Source organism: Motacilla alba, chromosome Z (assembly GCF_015832195.1).
Source record: "Motacilla alba alba isolate MOTALB_02 chromosome Z, Motacilla_alba_V1.0_pri, whole genome shotgun sequence".
Taxonomy (NCBI): Eukaryota; Metazoa; Chordata; class Aves; order Passeriformes; family Motacillidae; genus Motacilla; species Motacilla alba.
In genome coordinates this window covers 42,331,144-42,354,550 of record NC_052046.1, presented here as the reverse complement: position 1 = coordinate 42,354,550, position 23,407 = coordinate 42,331,144, and the positions used below count along the sequence as shown (strand labels likewise).

Genomic DNA, 23,407 nt, shown 5'->3' with positions numbered 1-23,407 from the left:
TGACACACACTTTCAAACTTCTATTTTGCATAAATAATCTGTTCCTATTCAGTCACTCAAACTAATTGCTCATTTTTCACTCTCTTGCATGAGAAATGAGCAAATATCATAACAGAGTTTTTTAATTTAAAATGTCTTTGATTTTATTCATACCTGCTAACAGCAACTTGTGCTTGTATATATACCAGACAGAACATGTGTTTCAGTTTTCTTCTTTTCTGCATTTTTGCTTTTACTGGAATTAGAGAAGAAATGATGGGAACTGCTAAATAATCAAGTAATGAAGAAAATAATCCAGCTCTTTTTTTAATTCTTTCAATATTTGTTTAATATTTTCAGCCACCAATCATTGCTACTAGAAGACAGTCTTGTATCTCATCAAATACATCTCTTTGTCAGGACAAGGTGAGAAGAGGAAGACGAAGAGATACAACTCAGTTCTACAGCTTTATCCATCTTTGCTGATTCTGCAGAAAACACCTTCATCTTTCAAATGCATGCTTCTTGGGATTATTCCCAGGAAAAAGAAAACCACAGGAAAATGAGCTCACAATCCAGATGCCCTGCCCAAAGCAGGACCTCCTGATGCTAATCTCAAAGGTACTCCACCACACCAGTCCAGAGCCTTGACAGAGGTCAAATAATGTTCCTCCAAGTATTCCTATTCTCCTTTTCTTCAGACCCAACTCCTTGACAAATTTTCAAGGATTCAGTGCATTTCTAAGAGATTTTGCCACTCAGTGTTCAGCCAGCTCAACAAAGCCCAGATGGTTGCCAGTATCATAGGGAAATACCCTCTGGTTATAGCTCAGGCTGTATGCATCCTTCTCATGAATGAGATCACCTTGAAATTATAACACAGGACATCTCAGACTTTGTTAATGCTTTTAGAGCAGTTTTCCCAACAGCAAGAAAAAGGCAATCCCTATCTACATCTGGGAACAATTCCATGGTCCAGAAGAGATGGTCACCAGTGAAAACCGGTCATTAGCTCATTTGCCTGCAACTGAGAAATTTACAACTCTTTTTTTCTCCTCATGACCTTTGTCATTACTACTGTAAACACACATTTGACATACTATGTGCACATTGATATGCTTATATTAATACACTAGATTCTCTAGATATATATTCATTAAATACATTATTGCTGGGGTTGTTCAGCCTGGAGATGAGAAGGCTCCAGGGGGACTTCATTGCAAACTTCCACACCTTGAGGGGACTAACAAAAAGGAGGGAGAGGAACATAGTGACAGGATGAGGGAACTGTTTTTAAACTAGAAGACAATGGGTTTAGACTAGATAGTAGGAAGAAATTCTTTCTTCAGATATGGTGAAGACCTGGAACAGGTAGGTTGCCCAGAGAAGCTGCAACTGCCCTGTCCCTGGAAGTATTAAAAGCCAAGTGGAATGGGCTCTGAGCAGCCTGATCTGGTGAAAAATGTCCCTACCCATGATAGAACTAGATGATCTTTAAGGTCCTTCCAACCCAAATTTGACAATTTGACAATTCTATGATTCCATGAATATAAAACAATTTTTGACCAGGTAGAGGCTCTGCATTTCTGTCAACCAGCAGCCTCTTGTAAATGATCACATGGATACTTTTTTCTGGCAGTGTCAAAGGTAGACAATTCCCTCTAAGTCCTTTTTTTTAAGAATTATAATCCCAAATTTCTTTATTTGCAGAACAATTCACATTAACTCTTTGCAGGCTGCACTGTGTCTCCAGAGAAATTTACCCTCATTCATGCTTCCATCATGAACCATAAGAACTGGGTCAGAAGTTTGGCTCAATGAAAATACAGCTTTCTTTATATCTGTTCCAAGACATGTTCTTAGAGCACAGAGGTAGGAACTGCACAAGGGAACACCTCTTATACTGAGCAAGACTTTCTTGTTTTATCTGCAGGTATTTTCATTGGCATGTGATGTAAGTCACCTGACAGGCCTTCATCATTATAAACCCCTTGTCCAGCCATTGCCCGCATTTCTTTCCAAGATATCTGAATGCCAGGAGATCTTCTTACAAACATAAGTTATTCTAAAGAGACAGTTTTGACCTGGCCTTGAGCATGAGGTATCAAAACTGTCTCCTCCCTCCACACATCAATCCCTGTTAGTTAATGTATAAAAACTTTCTTTCAGATGAATCCCATGTGAGTGGTAGAAGCCTAAATATTAACAATACAGTGTATTTGTCCCTAGTCACTGGTCAACACAACAAAGCTTTGGAATCAATACAGAAGATAACTGCAACAGAAACTCACTTTAAGAAACTCACTGAATTATGACTCTTCTCACAAACCACAATTGCAAGCTTGGAAAGCATCCTCAAAGGGACAAAGAAGCCTCTAATACTTAATATAATGTGAGTGCTTAATAGATGCTGAGAAAAATAGATGGGTTTCTCCCCTCACCTTCACTCTCTATTTCAGCTTTGCAGGGCTTTGCTGTGCGGCAGGTGTGTTTAAACAGGAACAGGGCTTGAGGAAGAGTGCACAAAATTAGAAAGTTCTGTGCAGCAGAGTAATTACCTGGTTCTATCCAGGTGCCTAGGGAAGGGAACTAGTCACAAATAGCTGACAACAGGTGTTCTTCATTGGGCATTAGAAGCTGACCAGTGTGTGTTGAAAGCCAGTTACCTACCTTGTCCCGAATCCCTTGTCTCATAACTTCTCTTTCAGCCTCCATCTTGGCATATTTGGCTTTCCTCTCTTCCTCTTGTTGCCGAAGGGCTTCCTGTCGTTCCTCTTCTTTCTTAGCAGCATCTGGGTCTTTCTCCTCATCCCCACCCAGCATCTTTCCCATGTCTTTGGTAGCCCCTAGAAAAAGCAAAAGAAAAAAATCAGTACCATAAGAATGTGGTGAGACCTCCCCAGGATGACAGCTCGCTCCTTCCCCATGGTCAGGGCCATCTGCCATTCCCTCTGCATCTGGAAAATTTTCTCCTTTCACTGGGGAGGCAGCACACTCTCCCCCCAGGCAGGAGGTCGGCAAAGCACTTAACCTGATCAGGTGAGTTACCTGGCACTGGCAGAAAACAGCAAAAGGAAGAGACCAAATTTATAGATTTGCATGATGGCAGCACAGTTTGTTTGCAGTCCTGAAAAGGACAAGCTGCCATCCACACTATGTTTTCACTTTATCAGCTTAGCAAAGTGACTGAAGATTGATTTTGAAGGGTCTTTAATATAATAGGCAAGTAACACATCCAGAACAAAATGACACCAGGGCTGGGAAAGGAATTTGAAATCTTGATTGCAGGGATGAGTAATCACACTCTTAATTGCTGTCAGCAATTACACATACCATGACAGGTAGGACAACATGGCATTAGCGAACAGTTGGAGTTGATGAATTCTAGGCTCCTACCATGGATCAGAAAGAAGCAGCATCTCTGCATGTCTCTTAAAGAGTTCTTGGACACCATCACCTCTAATGCTTAGTACCTAGGTGAGATCACGGCTTTGTCTTGTTCCACTGCTGAATACACATTGTTCCCAAATTTTCATTCCCTGTGTGTTTCTGAAGCAGTTTTTTGTTGTTGTGCAAAGCCCTTGCACAACCATGCAAATGAGGAAGAGGTTTCCTGCATGCCCTTTTATCCCCAAAGTGCTGCATAAATCCATTTATTCTGTATTTCAGTGACATTTTATAAGTAAATGACTGTCAATAATCCAGCCAGGAAGAAAAACAGTGGCTGGGGAAAGGGGAAGGGCATGTACTCTGACGCAGCATCATCAGGGCACTGGAGGGCAGCAGCAGAATCAAGCCTGGTTACATGGATTAAGAGAAGACGCATACCCTTTGGAAGAAGTGTTGGACCTTGCCTGCAGCAGGAATACACTCTGCATCTTTTACTAAAAGAGGTTCCTTCTTCCTGGAAAAACACTGTAGGTCCTTAGTTAGGACATCTCCATATTGCCTCGTTGCTGGCTGAGATTTAACTGATTTAATCTGAGACTGCCTTGTTCTTGCATATAGTCACAATTACACATCTTCAACAACTCTTGTTTTTCATAAAGCAAAGATTTCTGGCCTTTACAAAGGCTTGGGCTGGAAGGAGACACTATCAAAGACCTGCCAAGTAACTGTTGGTTTCATCAAAGGCTAAGTGAAGGAAAGAGGTTCTCACAACTCCTTATAAATTACCCTTATAAATTACTCTTCGTGTGGCAACATTGCTGGAGGACTGTGATTGCTCTTGCTTTCCACATCAGTTCTTGGGATAGTGATTGTGAAACCTTGATCCTTAAGGGAAGAAACATCTGCAACCTGTCACAATGATTCCTCCTGAATTGCTGTAGTGATGGCATTTATCAGATCAACTATTACTTCTAATAACCACCAAGGAATTTGTAAAGAGGTAAGCAGATCCTTGTTTTCTCCACACTTCTTTTCCAGGTTAAATGTTTTCCCAGAACCCTAAGCTGAAAGCAACCCTGAATCAAAACCCTCAAATCCCCCAAATGTGACAGAGAAAGGCCCCCTTTACATCTCCAAGACCTGGCTGTAATACACAGGGTTGTTTGTTTTTTTGGTTTGTTTTTTTTTTTTTTTTTTTTGCCAGGTGGGAAATAACAACAGTAAACATTAATGTCTGTATTCAGCTGCCTAACTACAAACCTCTTGACACTTCCATTGCTAAGAAATCTGTGGCTTAAAACAAAAAAACACCTAGGGACCCCAGACAAACCCCACCTGGAATATTCATGGTCCTTGTCTACTGTCAGCCTTCCTCTACCACCATTTTGCATCCTTCACTGCAGGATCAGAGTAATACAGAAACTCTTGCATATTGATGGAAAATTTACCCAGACCATCTGGCAATTCCTTTCCTGTAGTGCAAGGAAGGCTGACTGAAATTGCAAGTAAGCTAAAACTTCATAGCAAGCAAAAAAGAAATACAGCCTAGTTGTGTCACATATCCCTACTGCAGGAATCTTTCCAAGCAGCTTTTTTGTGCAAATACCAGTGATCACAAATCTCACTAACACCTATAACTTCTGGGTCCCCCTCAAAAGATTTCTCCACTGATGATCAAACTGATTTGTGTTCAATAATCTATAGAGTTTATCCCTCTGTAGCTTCTCTCCAGTTAGAGCTACCCAGACAGCATAATACTCCAGTTACTTAGGAAACTGAATTCAGCAACAGAGATATTTCTTTTCCATTCTAAGCACTACTTCTAGGCTATCATTAAGCTATAACATCCGCTCAGCTCATCACATAAGAAGAGAAATTGCATAAGTTTATTTTATTTCTTAGGCAAGACCAAGCTTTTAAATACACAAGGCATCTTGTTCTGCAGCCATTCAGCATACAGGACACTTAGAAGAACAAGAATGGATCAGGATCCTCACAGATTCTCTTAATTCACCTCTGATTTCAAAGTCACTTCCTAAGTGCTCAAACTGCTACACTGTGGTAACACTGTTAACTAATTGGAAGGAAATGTATTATGAGAACCAAAATTTTACATTTACTACATTTTAACTAAGGACGCTTGTGTTACTTTTAGAAAACCTTTTTTTCCATCTCCCTTGTTCTTCATCCTAAACTGTAGACTTTGTGGTTAGCATTCCCTGGATAACAGCTTATGATTTTAGCAGTTCAGCAGCAAAGATTCCAGAGAATTCCTCTACATGCAACTGAGGTGGATCAGTTACGGGCACAAGCAAAAGGAAGGAGCAGTTGTTCTTTTAGCCTACTTTTGAAGATTCCAAGGAAACAGGGGACAGAGACACTTACTGAATCTCTTCATATAATAAACCTGGGGGTTTTTATCTTTATATTGTCTTTTTGTCTTGTACATCCCACTCATGACATATATCTTGACACGAAGAGAAGTCAGAGACTGCTACACTATTCATTAATCAGTAGGAAGTTTCAAACAACATTATTTCTAACATCTTTAGATAAGGCTACAGAAAGAAAACAGAAATGGCTAAAGCTCCTGGACATTTGCCACCTGTCACCTTTCTGGTCACAAACAGGGCCCTGCCTTCAAAGAACAAAAAATTTCTATATGGAAAAAAAATTCCAGAAGTAGTGTGAAAACAAGTGGTGTGGCAGTTATTTCAAAGTAATAGTAATTCCCTTAGTCCATATAGGTTAAATAGCTAAACAATCAGGTGTTAAGCCAAATACTATGGGTGTACTCAGATATGATGTGCGGGTTTTGGCCAAGGTAGAGTTAATTTTCTTCTATGGGTTGCATTTTGGATTTGAATACAGTGATGATAGATACATTTTTGTTACTGATGAGCAGGGCTTACACAGAGACAAGGCCTCTTCTGCTTTTTGTACTGCCACACTGTTGAGGAAGCTGGGGGTGAATGAAAAATTGGGAGGCACAGGTCACCCAAACTGACCAAAGGGATATTCCAGAACAGTATTTAAAGCTGGGTGCAAGAAGGAGGGAGGAGGGAACATTTGAGTGATGTAATTTGTCTTCCCAATTTGCTGCAAGGCGTGATGGGGCCCTGCTGTCCTGGAAATGCAAAACACTTGCCTGCTCATGGGAACCAGTGAATTAATTCATTGTTTTGCACTGCTTGCATGCATGGCTTTTGCTTTCCCTGTTGCCTTTATCTCAAACCCACAAGTTTCTAGCTGGTGGGGAGGTGAGTGAGCAGTTACACCGTGCTTGACTGCTGGTTCAGGTTAAAATATGACATACGCATTCGTGTGAGTTTTGCTGGGTTAAATTGTCATAATGCATCTGAAAAAGAGTAATATGGTTGTTCAGGTACCTGTGGGAGACATTCCCCAGCAAAGCAGCAGAAAAGCAAATCATCTGTCTGGAAAGCAGTTTTACAGTGAAGGCTTTGGGGTTATGGTGGACAACAAGCTGACCACGAGCTCACAATGTGTACTTGCAGCAGAGAAGGTTAACAGTCTTCTGGGCTGCATTAGGAGCACTGTTGACAAGAGGTTGACGGATCCTTCCCATCTACTCAGCCCTGTTGTGACCAAATTTGGAGTGATGTGCCCAGTTCCGGGCTTCAAGATACAAAAGAGAGATGGAGCTGCTGGAGTGAGACAGCAAAGAAGTGAGACAGCCATGAAGACATTTAGGATGCTCAAGGATCTTTGATACAAGAAGAGCCTGAGAGAGCAGCACTGCTTAGCGTGGAGAAGAGAAGGTTCAGGGGGTTCCAGTAGTATGTGTAAACACCCAATGAAACAGAATGAATATGAGGGAAACAGGTAGGTACACCGTGACAGGAGAAGAGATAATGTGTACAAACTCAAGTACAGGAAATACAATTTAAATATTAGAAGAAAATAAATTTAGTTGCAGCAAGTCACTTTGGAGTCTCCATCTGCGGAGATATTTAAAAATTCACGAGCCACAGCCTTGAGCAACCTGCTGTAGAGAACCCTGTCTAAGAATGAGGTTGGACTAGACAACCTTGTAGATGAGCAACAACTGCAGCATGTGAGACCTCTGTTTGAGGTCTCTGTGAGACCTCATAAGTAAGTGCTTTGAATTACATCTGAAAGTGACTGAAGTTAATTTTGCAAGGAAAATGGTGAAGAGTGAATGCCCAAACATATCCTGTATCTGAAGAAAAGTAAATTCTTCACTGCCAGACCTCTGTTACAGAAGCACCACCAACCATGAGCAAACCCCTCAACAGATGACCGACATCAATCCAGCCTTCATGAAGAAAATGTAAACATGCAAATCAACTTGCAAGAGTGCTGCTGAATTTGCTAATTGATAAAAAAAAAAGAATGTCCTAAATATGGCAGGCAAAGTTGTGTGATGGGAAAGTGACAGGATTAAGATTACTAAGGATGACTCCCAGAGAAATAGGAACATCTTATGCCTCCTTAATTAATTAAAGAATGATGGAAATTTGCACACAGCATTGCTTCAGGCAAGATAATTATGTGAAATCAAAAGCTTTTCCTTTGCAAAAATCTAATTTCATATTGTAAACAAGCGGTACCCAAACCTGTCTTTCAAAATGTGTGCATGTGTGTATGCTTAGATCAGAGAATGGTGCAAAAGTTCCACCTCTCAAACACAGGTTTACAGGAAACAGCAAGAGATTTACGTGAAACAGGCATGCGCTGAGCAAATTCAATAGGGTTTTTTGGTGGTGGTTTTTTTTTCTTTGTTTTTTTGGGTTGGTTTGGTTTTTGTTTTTTTTTTTGGAAGTACTATTTGTGGCTAAGCCATATTTAGATTAAACAGACAAGACAACAGATTCCTCAGGGTCTCTAAATCACAGCATGTCTCTTTACCACATCATCCAAACATAAGGAGCTAATCACAGAGTACTGTTCTGGAGCAGGAATGGGTCGCTCATTTTTGCAGAATCACTTCAGAATCAGAACTAAGTACCTTTTTTTGATATCAGTGAAGATCATCAAGGCTATGATATAAAGCTTATGTCTGGAAAAAACAACCAAAACATCTGACTTCCTCCTGCTACAGCTTCAATAAAGGTGAAACAGCTCTTCAGGAAGGTATTGTGTAACATTCAAAAGTGGTACTTCCACAAACATAAAAAACATGTTTAAATATTAATACTGAATAGCTCTAAAGAAACCATCACATTCTATCAATTAACTAAAACTAATGCACCTAACGAAATGGATTAATGACTCCTTTCATAAACAAAAAACTGATGCCAAGTTCAGTTTAGGAGTTCATTTGAGAAATCATAGTATCTTGGAAAATGCTGTTTTCTGGTCTTTTTGGTAATGTGGAGATCTCTGATAAGGACCATTAATATTTTATTAAATTAAGAAATTCTCAATTAAATTCAAAGCTCAATTAAATTAAAGAGAAATATCTCTCTCTGCTTACATTTCCTGATCCATTCATCACAAATCTTAACACAACTGAGATGGGATGCATTTGTAAGCATTTGTGCTCCCTGGGACAATCTATGAGTTGATGCTTATTTCTAGGACAGTGAGCATTACCTTTGTTGTGATATCATGGGAAAGACAATAGGACGATTACAAGAGGTTCATTTAGACATGTCAAGTGATGAGCCATGGATCATGTGTCCTGCGCAACTTATGTAGTGGCAGAACACAAATGGGTAAGAGGAAGAAGTAGAAAAGGAGCACTCAAGGCTTCAGTTCACTTTGTTTATAAATTAACACTACTGAAAAATGGACGGCTATTGGGGACCTTTACTTCAGCCATTCCCCTTCCCCAGACTCAATTTTCTCTGTCTCTGGTATTTCACTTCAATCTTTCTCTCTCCCTCTGTATCCAACCCTGACAAAATGTATTGCCAAACAAAACTGTTTTTCTTGCAGGGAAACAAACTGGTAAACTGAGCAAATTCTCTCTAAAGGTACATGAGATATTTAAGGATATTTGGAGGTATTTAGAACACCAACTATTTTGAAACATCACCACTATGGTAATGTGTAATTTCCCTTGCAGACATCAAGGTAGACTTTAAAGGCTGATGTTGAAGGACCCTTTGGCAGCTTGGTACAAAACCAAACGGGGGTGCTTTGAATTTTCTAGAAATTTTTTCCACATTATTTGAGGCCTATATTACTATATATAGGTTGTATATATAGGCCTATATTATTATATATAGGTTGTAACATGTGCAAGACCTATATTTCACTCTGCAAATGGGTATTGAAGACAAAAAGTGAATGAGGTAGATAGTCACTTTAATAGGAAAAGGTTTTTCTTACCTTACAAGCTGCTGAATAGTCTTCTTTGGTGGATAATGGAAAGTACGTTTTTACAGCAAGACCCTGTCAGCCTCATTATAATATTTTTTTAGCTAAAATCTTAGTCACCACATTTTTATCTCTGCAATCTCCATCTCTGCATAGTGACAGACAACTCCTCTCTAGCTACAAAGGACAGTGCAGTACTTCACATAAACCAACATCAATCTCCTGGTACCTGCACATTTGTGCAACAAATGGATAAATCCCTGTCCTTTTGTCTCCTTTTACCTTACAATTAGCAATTCATATTTGTAAGTGAATTCTTCACTTAGTTATTTATTTCTTTGCACTGGTGTCATGTCCTTTTAATACAACTTTAACTAAAACAATCAAGTTCCACATGAAATTTATGTGGAGACATCATTTTCAGGTGACATTCATTTCATCTGATATTAGACCCGTAGTCCAATATCCTCAACCTTTGGAGCTCTCTTATTTTTCATGGAATCACAGGATGATGTACATTAGAAAAGACCTTTAAGATCATCAACTCCAACTTCTAATCTAACACTGTGAAGTCCACTACCAATCACGTCCCTAAGTGCCATGTCTACATGTATTTTAAATGCTACCAGAGATGCTGGCTCTACCACTTCATTGTTACAGTCTGTTCCAATGTTTGAGAACCCTTCTGCCAGTAAAATTTTTCCACATATCCAAGCTAAACCTCCACTGTAACAACTTGAGGCCATTTCCTCTTTTCCTGTCCCTTGCTACCTGGGAGAAGAGACCAACACCCAGGAGGCTAAAACCTCCTTTCAGGCAGTTGTAGAGAGTGATAAGGTCACCCCTGGGCTTTCTTTTCCCAGGCTAAACACTCCCAGCTTCCTCAGCTGCTTCTCACAGGACTTGTTCTCCAGACCCTTCTTCACCTCCCGTGCCATGTTCTTGATGTGCTCCAGCACCTCAATGTCATTCCTGTAGTGAGAGGCCCAGAACTGGACACAGGACTCAAGGTGTGGCCTCACCAGTGTCAAATACAGGGAGACAATCCCTGCCCTGGTCCTGCTGGCCACACTGTTGCTGATACAGGCCAGGTGCCACTGGTTTTCTTGGCCACCTGGGAACACTCCTGGCCCATGTTCACCTGATATCAATCAGCAGCCCCAGGTCCTTCTCTGCTGGGCAGCTTTTCAGACACTCTGCCCCAGACTGTAGCACCGCATGGGGTTGCTGTGACTGAACAGCAGGACCTAGCACTTTGGTTGCCATTTGTTATTGAGGTTTTTAATTGCCAACCACAATTTCCATTTTATGACAAATGAGAAACCACCACTGGGCTAATACATATCTGTTATTGAAAATGATCCTATAGTGTTTTTCCAGACTGAAGCAGGTACTGCATTTTATAATCAGTTTCTGGAAAGGTGTCAAAAACTCTTGATGGCCTGTCAGTTGTATCTGATTTGTATGCATCAGAGTTGGCATTCTTCTTATCTTGTACTGCGCCATGCACTTTTGATTCAGTATAGTTAATATCTCTGATATTCACTTCATTCATTAGCTCATGAAACTCCTCTGCTGTAAAAAAAAAAAAAAAGAAAAGAAAACAAAACAAAAAAAACCAAAACAAAAAAAAAAAAAACTCAACAAAAAAAAGAAAACCAAAAAAACCCCAAAAAACCACACAACCAACCAACCAACCAAAAAACCCACAAAAAACCAAAACCAAAAACCACACACTCCCTAGCTAAAATATATTCTTCTAATATTCTCTGATGGACTCTTTCATTCTCCTTCTGCTCTGCGAACTTTCATGAAGCCTACCAGGCAGCATGAACAACTATTTTCTGATACACGAGTGTACGCCAAATAACCATAAATATCATAAGATGACACCATTTCATGCTGAGAACTACAAGATGGTGGTACATTATGAGATTATTGATAGAAACATACAACACAAATGTGCAAAGACAGAAGCTGCAGGAAGGTTATCAGCTACCCCTGGCTTGGGTAGGATAAGGCTTTTCAGAAGAAAGAAACTTAGTCTCAGTTCCATTTGTAAACCCACTTCACATTCTGCACGGGTTTCACTTTTATCTGACTGCATCATTCTGCAACTGAAACTATGGTGAAGCACTTCTGCCACTGCCTTTGAAGATGCACAGGCTGTTAGGATAAGCTATTGCTTCAGTCACTCATAAAAGTAATAATTACATTGATTTGAAACAGATTGTCTGGAAATATTGTGAGTTCACATAAGCAAGTCCTATTGAAGATGAAAACAGACAACTGGATCAAAAAATAGAATTTTAAAACATAATTTGTATTCCAGTTTTGTTATATAAGGTTTTAGCTCAGTGTGGATACGTGTTTAAGTAGCCCACCCGTAACTACAAACTTGTCATACAAGGAAACACCTGATGATGCACATGCAAAGGTCAGTGTTAGCAGTGTCACTGTGTCTGGGTCAGCCTGACTCAAAAAAATGCCTTGGGCTGGGGGCACACCATCAGACAAATGCAGCTCATCATGTTGCTGTCTCAGATCCCTCCACAGATAGAACTTAGGCTTTCTCTCACACATACTTCACACTGATATTTTAATAAACAGGCATTGTGATGGAGCACTCTCCCTTCCCCATTCCACACTGTATCCTATGTCCACTGCAGAAGAGCACTAGGTTGTGAGTCTTCAATCCTGCAGCTATGCAAAGAGGGGCCTGGAGGGTACCTCTCTTCCTGAGACCAACACACACAGCAGGCAGGATCCTGAGACTCCTAAATCCTGCTACGAGGTGGCAAGAGGAAAAAGCAAAAGCTGGAAACAAAAGCAATCATCAGTCTTCAGCACCAAGCACTAAGAGAATATTCAACCACTGTGCTCCCACTGGCTACAGGCAGCTTGCAGAGGAAGAGGAATTAAAATGATGCAGACACAATGGGGAGTGATTCTGTGGTACCAGACTGAGCTACCAGCTGAAGAGTACAAACGTGACTCTGCTTTTGGAGGGATCATTACTACTCCAAGATACCTGGAGGGCCAGTCTTCTACTTATGCTGCAAAGTGTATGCAACCCTAGCTAAAATGCACACTGCCTTGCTTTCAGGCACGTGGAATAAATACATTTCCAGATGCACTACACGAAAATAGCAATCCACACACTGTTTTTTTTAACTACAACACAAATCTTTTCCCTAAAAGACAAGGTGATGCCTTTTATTACTTGGTAAGGGATTAAGGGACATTTTAAGATTAAGAAGATTTACAGCAATTCAGATAATGTAAGTTTCTGTTACTGCCTCTGCTCCAGAGCTGCTGCATGCACCTTTGGGAGGTTCTCCCACTTCTCCTTCTCAGGAATTTTGTTCATCTTCATTGTTTGCATTGTAAAGATGCAGGCAATTTTGAGCTAGATCTACCAGGAAGGGTGCAGTCCCTTTTTTGGGGGAACACGCCATGCAACCCCATAACCATAAAACAGGAACAGCTCCCTGTATAACATAAATGCAGTGTCTTCAGCTCTGGTTTTGGTCAATAATTCCTAGCAAATGTTTGTCTTGTCCTCCTGAATGCTATGACCCAACTAGGATGCAGCTGTAATAATCTCTGAACAGGTTCCCCTTCTCGTTCATGCAGGTTTACTCCAGCTAATCACAGATCTTGGGATGAGATTCTTCAGGCCAAGTGGAAGCACCTACCTCAGCAGGAGAATTCTCCTCTTCACTTTCTTGCCTGATATCTACTGATGGAGAAATGAATGCAGGCATCTTGTTCACAGGAGCCCACCTGCATTGCAGCATTCTGGCATTAGTCACATGCAGCTTGTAGTTCCAGCAGAAAAAAAAAATAACTTGAAAGCAGATCTGCTTGCCACAATATGTATTTGCCTGTGATTTATGATTGTTTCAGTCCTGCTTTCCTGCTTCAGAGAAATTATTCACTTCAGCACAAAAAGAACAGCTGAATAAAAAAAAAAAAATTGCTAACTCTGTAAATCTCTGCTGCTCTAACAGATTTTGTGAATTCATCCTGGTGACAGATTCCAGACCTTCTCTGTTGCCTTGGAAAATGATGGTCTTCTCCATGGTTTCTGACTGACAAGGATGATGAGTCTATTCAGAAAGCCTAGAAACATCAGTCTGTAAGATAATTCTGCTGACTGGAATCTTCCTGTTGCTTTAAAGAAAGGCCAACAGAGATTGAAGCAATACCATAACAGTACATTTGGTAACAGTGGTACATTTAAAACATAGAATGTTTCTCAATTGCCAGCCAGCACAAACCTATCTGAAGACAGCTATGAGACCAAGGAAGTCAGAACATGACACCTCTGTCTGGTGGGAAGCAAGTCACCTATCTCTGTTGCCATGGAGGGGCAAATGCTGCTCCTATATGGACTTCCAAGTTCCAGATTAGTCATGCTATATCTGAGGCAGGGGTAGAGGAGGATGTGAACTAGATGATCTTTTAAAGGCACCTTCCCACAAACTATTCTGTGATTTCTTACCAGATGCCTTAAAATAATATATTGACACCAAAGCCAGAAGAATTTTTTTAATAGTATTAAGAGCAAGAAAACATTTTTTTAATTAAAAAACCAACAAAAAACACAAAATCAAACAAACAAACTAAACAATACAAAATAAACCAGAAGACCAGACACATTAGCAAGATATTATGGCTGCCTCAATTGCTTCCTCAGGGACTTGGGTGGGAGATTGCAAACTGTTCCCCTGGCCCCCTCAAGATTTTCTAAGAAGGCTCATCTCCTTGAAATATTGACAGGAAGAAATGACACTGCGTAAGGGCATTGGGGTGAGCCATAAGTTAAACCATCACTGAAACACAACATCTTCACACAGGAAAGTTCTAAAGAGATTCAGTCAAATCTTCAAGAATCTTTATGAGCTTTTCCCATGCACTTGAGCTCTTATGGTGAGATGTCATTGGGAATTTCTATATAGCAACAGGAGAAGTTTAAACAGCTCTAATGTGTTTAGCTGGTAAAAATACTTACATAACAGGAAAGATAGGAACTCCTAAGAAATAATTATTTCACCTTCACTTATTTTCTTAATATACTTCAAGAAATGTTGACACTTGGTAACAGCAGAGTAGCAATACACTGGAGCTGTGGTGCTTCTTGGTAGCTACAGTAATTTCAACAGGATGATAGCGTGCCAGAGAAAAATATTGTTTGGAATGCACCTTTGATCAAGTCAGGAGCTTGTAAGTCCCATCTTACTGAATAGAATCAAGTTTTCTTTGAAAAAAATGTTAACATAATTTCTGTCAGTGATCTGTCATGTTTTCTCAAGCCTGAGGGCCAGTAGGCAGGCTGTGAGTGGAGGAGACAGGGCTTTCATAAGAAGCTGTGGAAATTCCATAGTGAAGCAATACCAATGATTGCAGACACATTGAGACCAGGAAGAACTCTTTAAATTTGGGTTGTTCTCAGTGGTTTCTTCATACACCCACAGACAGAAACATAACATACACATTCACATACACACAAGCATTGTATCTGCTAGCCAGAGTAGCTCTCTCTCCTCTCTCTGCAGCTTGGGTTATTTCAGTTCCATGTGGGAGTTCCATCCAGGATGCAGCACTGATGGAGCAGACCAATCTATCCAGAAGGAAAAATTAGAGACTAAATGTCTAAGTATGCCTCCAGGACTTTAAGAATAAAAACTATCCAAAAAGTCATTACCTTCCCTTAATTAAAAAAAAAAAAAAATCACTTCAGAGATGTGACTTCTCAAATCACTTGCATTGCAACCACCACAGGCTTATTAACAGATTTGACATTACATGACATCAAGGATTCTTTTTTAATACCATTTAGTGAACTATTTTTAGAAATCTGCAAAAATGAATAGAAGTACCCAAAAATAGGAGAAGAAGCACTGCTAGAGTACTTGGTCCCTTTTAAGTTCAAAGCTTTTAAAAGATCTGAGATGCCAAAACTAACATGAGAAGAAAATAACTGAAATCACTTTCAGTCTATGATTTAGGGGTTTATTTGAAACAAAGTAATAAGAAAAATCAATGGCAAGGCAGTCATTAATGTATTACATTGTTTTATATTCTAACAGACAGATGCAAATGCAAAGTTGAAAACACATTTTTTTAAAAATAGAGGATAAAAATAAAACAAGAGAAATAACTTATAGGAAAGGTCTGCTGAACTGTTGTTCATGCTTCAAGTATGATAATTAGTAATGATAATTATGTAAGATGTGTGAGGTTCTTTTCAAAGCTGTCATTGTTTCGTTATTATGTGGTGATTGTTTCTCACCCACAAACCTGAAAATCTTTGTCCTGGCAAGATGCAGATTCAGTATGAAACCTTTGCTCTGCATAAACTTCCATAAATATGTTTCCTTCCAAGCATGTAGCTAAAGAATGTCAGAACGTAAATCCCTTTGTCTCTGGACTCAGGAAACAGAGCTCCCATATTTGCCCTGTGGCTATTGCCTCTTTTCATGCACACCACACTCTGGTTTAGCCTTTAGTGTTGATAAACACAACTCTGAACTCCACATCATTATCTTCCCCTCTATGAAGGTGACTTCACACTTTTTTCACTGCCTGCAAATGTTTTTCCAGGATCTCATTACACAGTTTGCAACTCAGGCCTTTGAACACCCCAACAGAGAAACAGCCTTATAGACTGTGAGCAGTAAATCTAATCTGACATCCAGAAAAACCATCTCTCAGACTAAGAAAGTCCATTTGCTTAAAATATCTGGAAAGAGAAAGAAATATCTATTCCCAAACTGAGGGATGTATCTTTCTGTTGCACATGTTCTTACATTGTAGGTAAACCTTCTCTCCCACTTGTGTTTCTGGGTCCTGAAGGCCCCTATGGGTCCCACTCTCAAAACAAAGGCTGCTCTTTCTTTTTACATGGGCAGAAACAGATTTGGGAGACAGTTCCCCAGGCAGTCTTTATCATTTGTTGACAAGTCTAAGGCCACTCCAGCTATCTAACATTACTGAAGCCTGTAGCTTTGCTCTTGGTGCCTCTTTCATATCCTGGTGTTTGCCTTCATCACAGTGGGAACTACACAACCCATTTTAAATACAAAATCAGATCTCAATACAAATGTTCCTAAAGGAAGTTAGGTAAATTTTCTTGCAGAATTTTATAGTAATTTGCTTCAGGAGACAAAAGTTCCACAGGGCTGATGAACACTCAGGAAGCAAAGACCTCCTGTAAGTCACCTTGTAGCCTTGACTGAAGAAGATGTGCTTATTCTATTTTCAGTATTCCATCACTAGCTCCTTCTTTCACCCTTTTTAATATATAGGTCATGCCTGCTATTGATCCACACATTTTTCAGCATAGTATGGAATTACCTCAGTCTATAGAATTACTCAGAAAAGCTCAAGGGATCAGGAGATAATTGGGCAAGAAAAATAATTGATGCAATTTCTACACTTCTTACTTTTTACTTCAGGAGAGTCAAAAGAAAATTGAAGGGCATGGAACACTTTTGTACCACAAGAAAACGGATTTTGAAAACTTCTATTAAAGACTTTAAACTGTTGCCTAATTTGAGATTTCGCATCCTCATTTAAGGACAAAAGATGACAAAAACAAGATTTCAAGAGTTTGCAACTCTATATTAACCTCAACTCAGAGAAATATTACATAAATGAAAGGGTAACAATACAGTACTAAAGCAAAAAATATTTTTATGTATGCCTATCTAGTGAAAAGGACAAGGGGAAGAGTTGTTCTGACTGTTGCTCTGACTCCTTGAATTCATCTGGATTTACATGGAGAAAGCTTACTGAGTAAGCAACACAGCTGCATTCACTCTGCCTTTATTACTTATATGAATATCACCTTCTCCCTTGCTCTAAAGGTCAGGGCTGCTCGGACAGCTATAGCTCAAGCAAGCACTTCTTTTTCCTTCAGGCAACGTTGTCTATTGTTTTAATTCTACTAAGCCTGTTCTCCAGACATACTCTATCCCTCTTTCCTGAATGGAAGGTACAGCAGGAGTGTAAAAAGCAGTCCTCCACAAGGCTCTCTTTACAAGCCACAGCCACACCTGTTGCCTTATCTGAGCAACAGAAAAGTCAGAGTTTGAAAGAGCCTCTGAGGGGGCAGCCCAAAAACTTGATACTACACTGTGGTATAGGTAGGGCAGGAAATATCATATATAGTTCTAAATACCCAAACATCAAATCCAACACAGTCAAGAGGGATTATATCCTGCTCTCTCTAAGCATAATCCCTCAGAGCCATGAAGAAAGGAAAACCATATTCATTTGGTGTATAAAATGACTGCTTCCCATACCATGCTAAAAAGCAGTTTTTGTCTTATGGCAAATAGATATTCTATTCAGGCACATTGGTCCTTTGTATTCATAGATTCACATCTGAATTACTACCAAACCAATTGTTTTACAAATGTGCAGTATTTAGTGGTTTGTCAAGTAGCTTAATTGTGTTATAGAGGCATCACAGCAGGGTCTCTAACCTAAAGGAAAGATGACTATCAAATTATCTTTTTCCATTTTTTCACAGTATATCTTCTGTGGACTATATTGAATGTAAATATGACTTAGTATGTCATTACTGCCAAAATGGAACCAGAAATAGTGTCACTCAGACTTAAGAATGGACTAACTGGAAGATAACATGAGACTTTGGCAATAGCCTACCTTGAATAGAAAAATCTGCAGCTCTGAATTTAGTCCTGTTTGATGTTTCTGTCACCTGTCCTCTATGCTCAGGAGTAATCCACATACACATGCATTGATTACACTAACCTCTCCTTGCTATGATTCAGAGCATTGCAGTAGTAGCAGTCGCTAGGAGGAGAGAAAATTGTCATCAAATGTCAGGACTATTTCTAGTGGCTGCAGAGCTTCTCCAGTATCTGCTCTAGATGTATGCTCACAATAGTAGCTGAGGTAGTTGAATTAACACAGATGAGACATATCCAAGGCAGGTCCTCTAACACATTCCTTTCCAAGCTCTCGCTAGCAGTGCTGCTCAACCCAGGCATTCCCAGCCAGCTGGGAGCCCACTGGCTACCCAAGACTTCCAAGAGACAGCAGGGAAATACCAGAGCATTTCAACAATTCGTGATTATCTACAGAGTCATCAGATCCAGAAACAGAGTGTTCACTGTACAATACTAGTCATGTCCTTCACTACCCCAGGCCAAGAGAAAAAAAGCCCTGAATTTTTAATACCTACTTACCATGGCAGGATGTGGAATTACTGTCTCATAAAACCCCCTCATCCTTGTAGGATATCCATCCATGTCCACTAACCTTGAGACCCAAGGGACCACAAGGACAAAATATAAAGCTTTCATTACCAAACAGAGACCCCAGGCCCTTATGCTTCAACTGCAAGAGACTGGTATGAACTCCACTGTCAGCAATGCAGTAAACCCACGCTTCCACAGTGAAACCCAGTGATGACAAACAGAATGCATCATTTGCTATGAAGAGACTTGTTCAGGTTTAATTTTTTTTGTACCCTTAGTGCTTGCTCTGGAATCAAAGGTCACTGGAGCAAGACTGACATGACAGCATACCCAAAATCCTTTCACAGCTATAGCTTGTTTGCTGTTTGAAACATAATCCAACATGCAGCCTGCTGCTCTAGCTGACTTCTTACATAATTTTTCTGCTGACCTATCTTATGGCTACTGCTTAGCTCTAATCACAGTTCGGCTGTCTCTGAGGCCTGCCTTTTGCAGCTTTCCCAAAACTCTCTGATTTTATGGATTCTCACAATATGTAATGCTGTAGTCATACACACAGACAAATGCAGAGAAAAGGAGGGAAAAGCAAAATTACAAGCTTTGCATAAAGAAACAAGTACTGGGTCACTCCAATAGCCAATTAAATATATTTAGGATCTTCACTTACAACCAAGAACTGCAACCATAAGGAGGGATATCAAAAGGACAGTTCCAGCATTGAGATATTTAATAAATGTTCTCCAGAATGATCAGGAGGAGGGATTGTTATTTTTAATCTGTCTGCGATTACAACTGCAATTGGATTCAACCTCATTTTTGCAGACAGATGGGCTGCAATACTGAGAAGCTACCCATTTATTCCAAGCCAAGAGATTGCCATTCACTCTATGCTTGGGGGGAAAAGTGAATAAAAAAGACATTTAAAGTTAATATATCCTCAGCTATAGGAAGTAAACATATTTTAAACAGAATCAAAAAATCCATCCTAATCAAAGATCTTCGGAAAGCTTTTCTAGCAGTGGAATAAAATTTATGAATTCACCTACAGCAATTGTCTGAAGGAGTAACCTAAGAGAAGAACAGTGGATTTTGTGGGGTGTGTAAGCACATAGCACCTGTCATGAATAGGTGCACATTCACATAAATATATAATTTAGACTCCTTTTGCACTATATGAAAGGTCTGTGCAGCTTGTCAAGGTAAGTGAGATGCCATGAAAGTAGGTCATCAAGAATGATAGGAATGTGACAGCTTGGCTACAAGAAACTATTAATAGATGGAACTTTCCAGTCAGGGAAACACAACCTAGCTGGAGCTCCTCAGAATTGGGAATGACTGGGAGAAGGAATGACTTCTCACTGTCTCTTTAAACAAAAGACCTACACAAGACCTAAGGAGAAAGCAAGTTTCAAAGAGTTCCAAACAGTCTGAGGAAAACTCTGAAGAAACAGAAGAATGTGGCTGTTCTTCCAGCAAGTAACTGCCCTGTGAAGCTCCTTGCCACAGGATGTTGCAAATCCAATACACTGTCATGGCATGGAGAGGAGAACAGAGAAGCTCTGGAAGAAAAAAAAGAGGGCTGCTAAATATAAAGAAACTGCTTTCATGTCTAAGACGTTCCTGAACCAGTATGGCTGGAAACTGGGAAAATATTTTGGGAAACAGCATTCTAAGCTTCCTCTATTCTTATATCCTTCACTATGATTAGTCACAAGCAGCAATAACATGTGGAGTTCAAATGAACAGTGCTGTGATCCTCCTGGTCTGCTGTTCCAGCCATGCATGATGTCAAAGCTACAACAGAATTAATGTAAAATTAGAGAACTATATCCATGTGTTATTAGGCTTCAGCACTGGGCTGGGAGTAGAAGAAAGAATGGGAATTGAGGCCTTAGGAAGGAAGGAAGGAAGTGTCAGAAGTGAAGGAAGGGGCGGAAGTGAAGGAAGGGGCGGAAGGGAGGGAGGGAGGGAGGGAGGGAGGGAGGAAGGAAGGAAGGAAGGAAGGAAGGAAGGAAGGAAGGAAGGAAGGAAGGAAGGAAGGAAGGAGTTACAAATTCTATTACAATTTCTGGAAGTAAATTTTGAGGCACATCATATTTCCCAGTGTCCTAGCAAGAAATGATTTTTTTGTCACCATTTACTTCCCAAAGTGAAAACAGTCTGTGGGTATTTGTGTGAGTATTTTACAATGTTAGTACTTGACATGGATAATTTTTTTTGGTGTTTGGAAGTTTCAGAAGGGCTGTTACCATCAGAACACTTTGACATACCAAGTCTGTTCTACCAGAAAGATCCTTCAGTAAGTAAAATGCTTGCTTTCATTTCTTCCCCAGATGGCGAAACATTTCTTCAGGCCACAGGAATGGACTCTTGTCGAGGGAAAGATCATGCTGACATCACTTTCACAGATGAACTGAGTGCTGCAACAAAAGTCTCTTGCTAAAAATTGAACTAGTCCTTTCTGTCCATCAAATACACTCACTTCTAATGGGATTATTTTGTCCTTCTTTTTCTGGAAGAAACTATCCAACACTAAGCACGTAAAATGTAAGGAAGATACAATGACAGCCTGACATTACATAGCTAAAATAGACCTCATCTCTTCAGGGCAACTAAAAATAACCTTCTAGAATTCTTTTTTCTACCTCACATATATGAACTGTATTTGTGGATGACTAAGTAGATAAATGAGGTCTAAACCATGTAATAGTAAAGTAAGTGTTAGTGAAGGCGAAAAATAAAGCTACACTGAAGAGAATATTATCCTTTACCATGTGCAGCACATTACATACTGGCTAACGAGTTTAAGAAGATAAGCATACTCTTCAAGGTAATCAGGTCTTTGGTTACAAACATTCAAATTAGGCACTTCGATATTTATTTCTGCTAGTAATTTAAGTAAACAAGCAACCTAGTCACTCAGGAAAAGTGTCTGGAAGACAGCATCCCCAAAACCAAATAGAGCCATTTCTGACATAATTTTGTTTTGCCTTGAAAGTTAACACTTTCTCTGTTACATGTGGAACATGTGCTTCTACCAAACAAGGGGTTTTGAAATAACTACATCAACATGATACCCAAGAATACTTTGGAATTTTGAAGTACAGTCTTAAGTCTACATATTGAAATCCAAGGTTTTTGGAATTCAATATGTAGACTAACACTGTACTTCAATGTAAAACAGGTCACAATAGAAATCAAAATGAAGTTAAGAACACCATCAGAATTTGTAGCAGGACAAGGAGATAATTCCAAGCCCATCATCAAACATTTTATTTATCCATAAAAAGATTTTATAATTGAACAGAAAAAAGATTAGTTGCTTATTTTTCATACAACTTCATTCTTTAGCAAGAACATAGACGTAGTTTCTTTAATCCTGCAAAGTCCAGAAGTTTGAAAACAGTTCAATTCTTTTTTTTTTTTTTTTTTTAAAAGAAAAGAAATCCCGTTATATAAGTCTACCATTTCAACAGGCTGCATTTTACCTCATCAGTCTCATCAGTATTTTTCCATCAGCAGTTGTCAAACTTCAGCCGGGAGGGTTCATCTGTGATGTACAGTGCGCTGTCTATATGGAATACAACACACAAGAATCCTTCATCTCCCCGTCTGCTCAGTGACAGAATTACAGGGCACCCCACTGGTCATGCTTTGTCAAACACTGACACACGTACTTCTGAACTGAATTGCAAATTTTGGGGAGCTATTTATCTAATACAAACTCTCCTCAAAGAGGCATTTACATTTAGTGGACTGTTCCCTGAAGAGGGGAGAGGGGAAATATATCTATTCAGGAGTTTTCTATTCTGTACTTTATTTTGGTATTTCCTTACATTCCAGGTTCTAACTTTGTGCATGTGTTTGATGTTTGCCTGTGATCATACTGTTGTGCTAAACACTGCTACACAGTGTAGCTGAGATATATGGATGCAGAAAAACTTACCATGAAAGAGTCTGGTGCCCAAAATCTTCTTTGCTTTTTTCTAGAAGCAGGTAAAGAATCTCCTGCCAGTCTAGTAATTTCTGCTGTTATTCATCAAATTATACACACTGGTTGATATTTTTCCTTCAGTCACAAAAATTGATGAATTCCCAATTCATTCCTCTTACTCCATCCTTGCATCGTAATCCTTCGTAAATCCATCGTAATGTTCCTGTGCAAATCTTTCCAAGGCTCTCCTGAAGACTGGAATCCACTATAGGCCACCTGATCAGGGGGAGCTACCAACAATGCCTTCTTGCTGCAGATAAAGGAAGCATCATGCTTGCAAACTCTCATCCTGATGGGAAATTTCAATCACCTGGACCCCTGCTGGGAAAGCAGCTCAGCTGGCTGCAAGAAACACAGGACACTCATGCAGGATGTAGAGAACAACTTCCTGGTGCAGGTATCTGGCAAGCCAGTCAGAGGTGCAGTGTTCCTGGGCCTGGTGCTTACCAGCGCAGAGGGGCTCACTGAAGAGGTTATAGCTGGAAGTAGCCGGCACAGC

General features: G+C 39.8%; 1 protein-coding gene across 2 annotated transcripts in view; it reads right to left on the bottom strand.

The window, feature by feature from the left end:
* CPLX1 (complexin 1) overlaps positions 1-23,407 on the bottom strand; it is a 108,884-nt gene that overhangs the window by 38,289 nt on the left and 47,188 nt on the right. Inside the window, exons 1-2 of one of the 2 annotated variants that reach the window (XM_038124179.1) lie at positions 13,377-13,523; positions 2,650-2,825 (exon numbers count right to left, since the gene is read on the bottom strand). In XM_038124179.1, the coding sequence (XP_037980107.1) occupies positions 2,650-2,811 (162 nt within the window). In that variant the 5' untranslated portion in view covers positions 2,812-2,825; positions 13,377-13,523. Of the gene's footprint in view, positions 1-2,649; positions 2,826-13,376; positions 13,524-23,407 lie in introns of those variants that run through there. The other variant, XM_038124178.1, reaches the window with a different exon arrangement.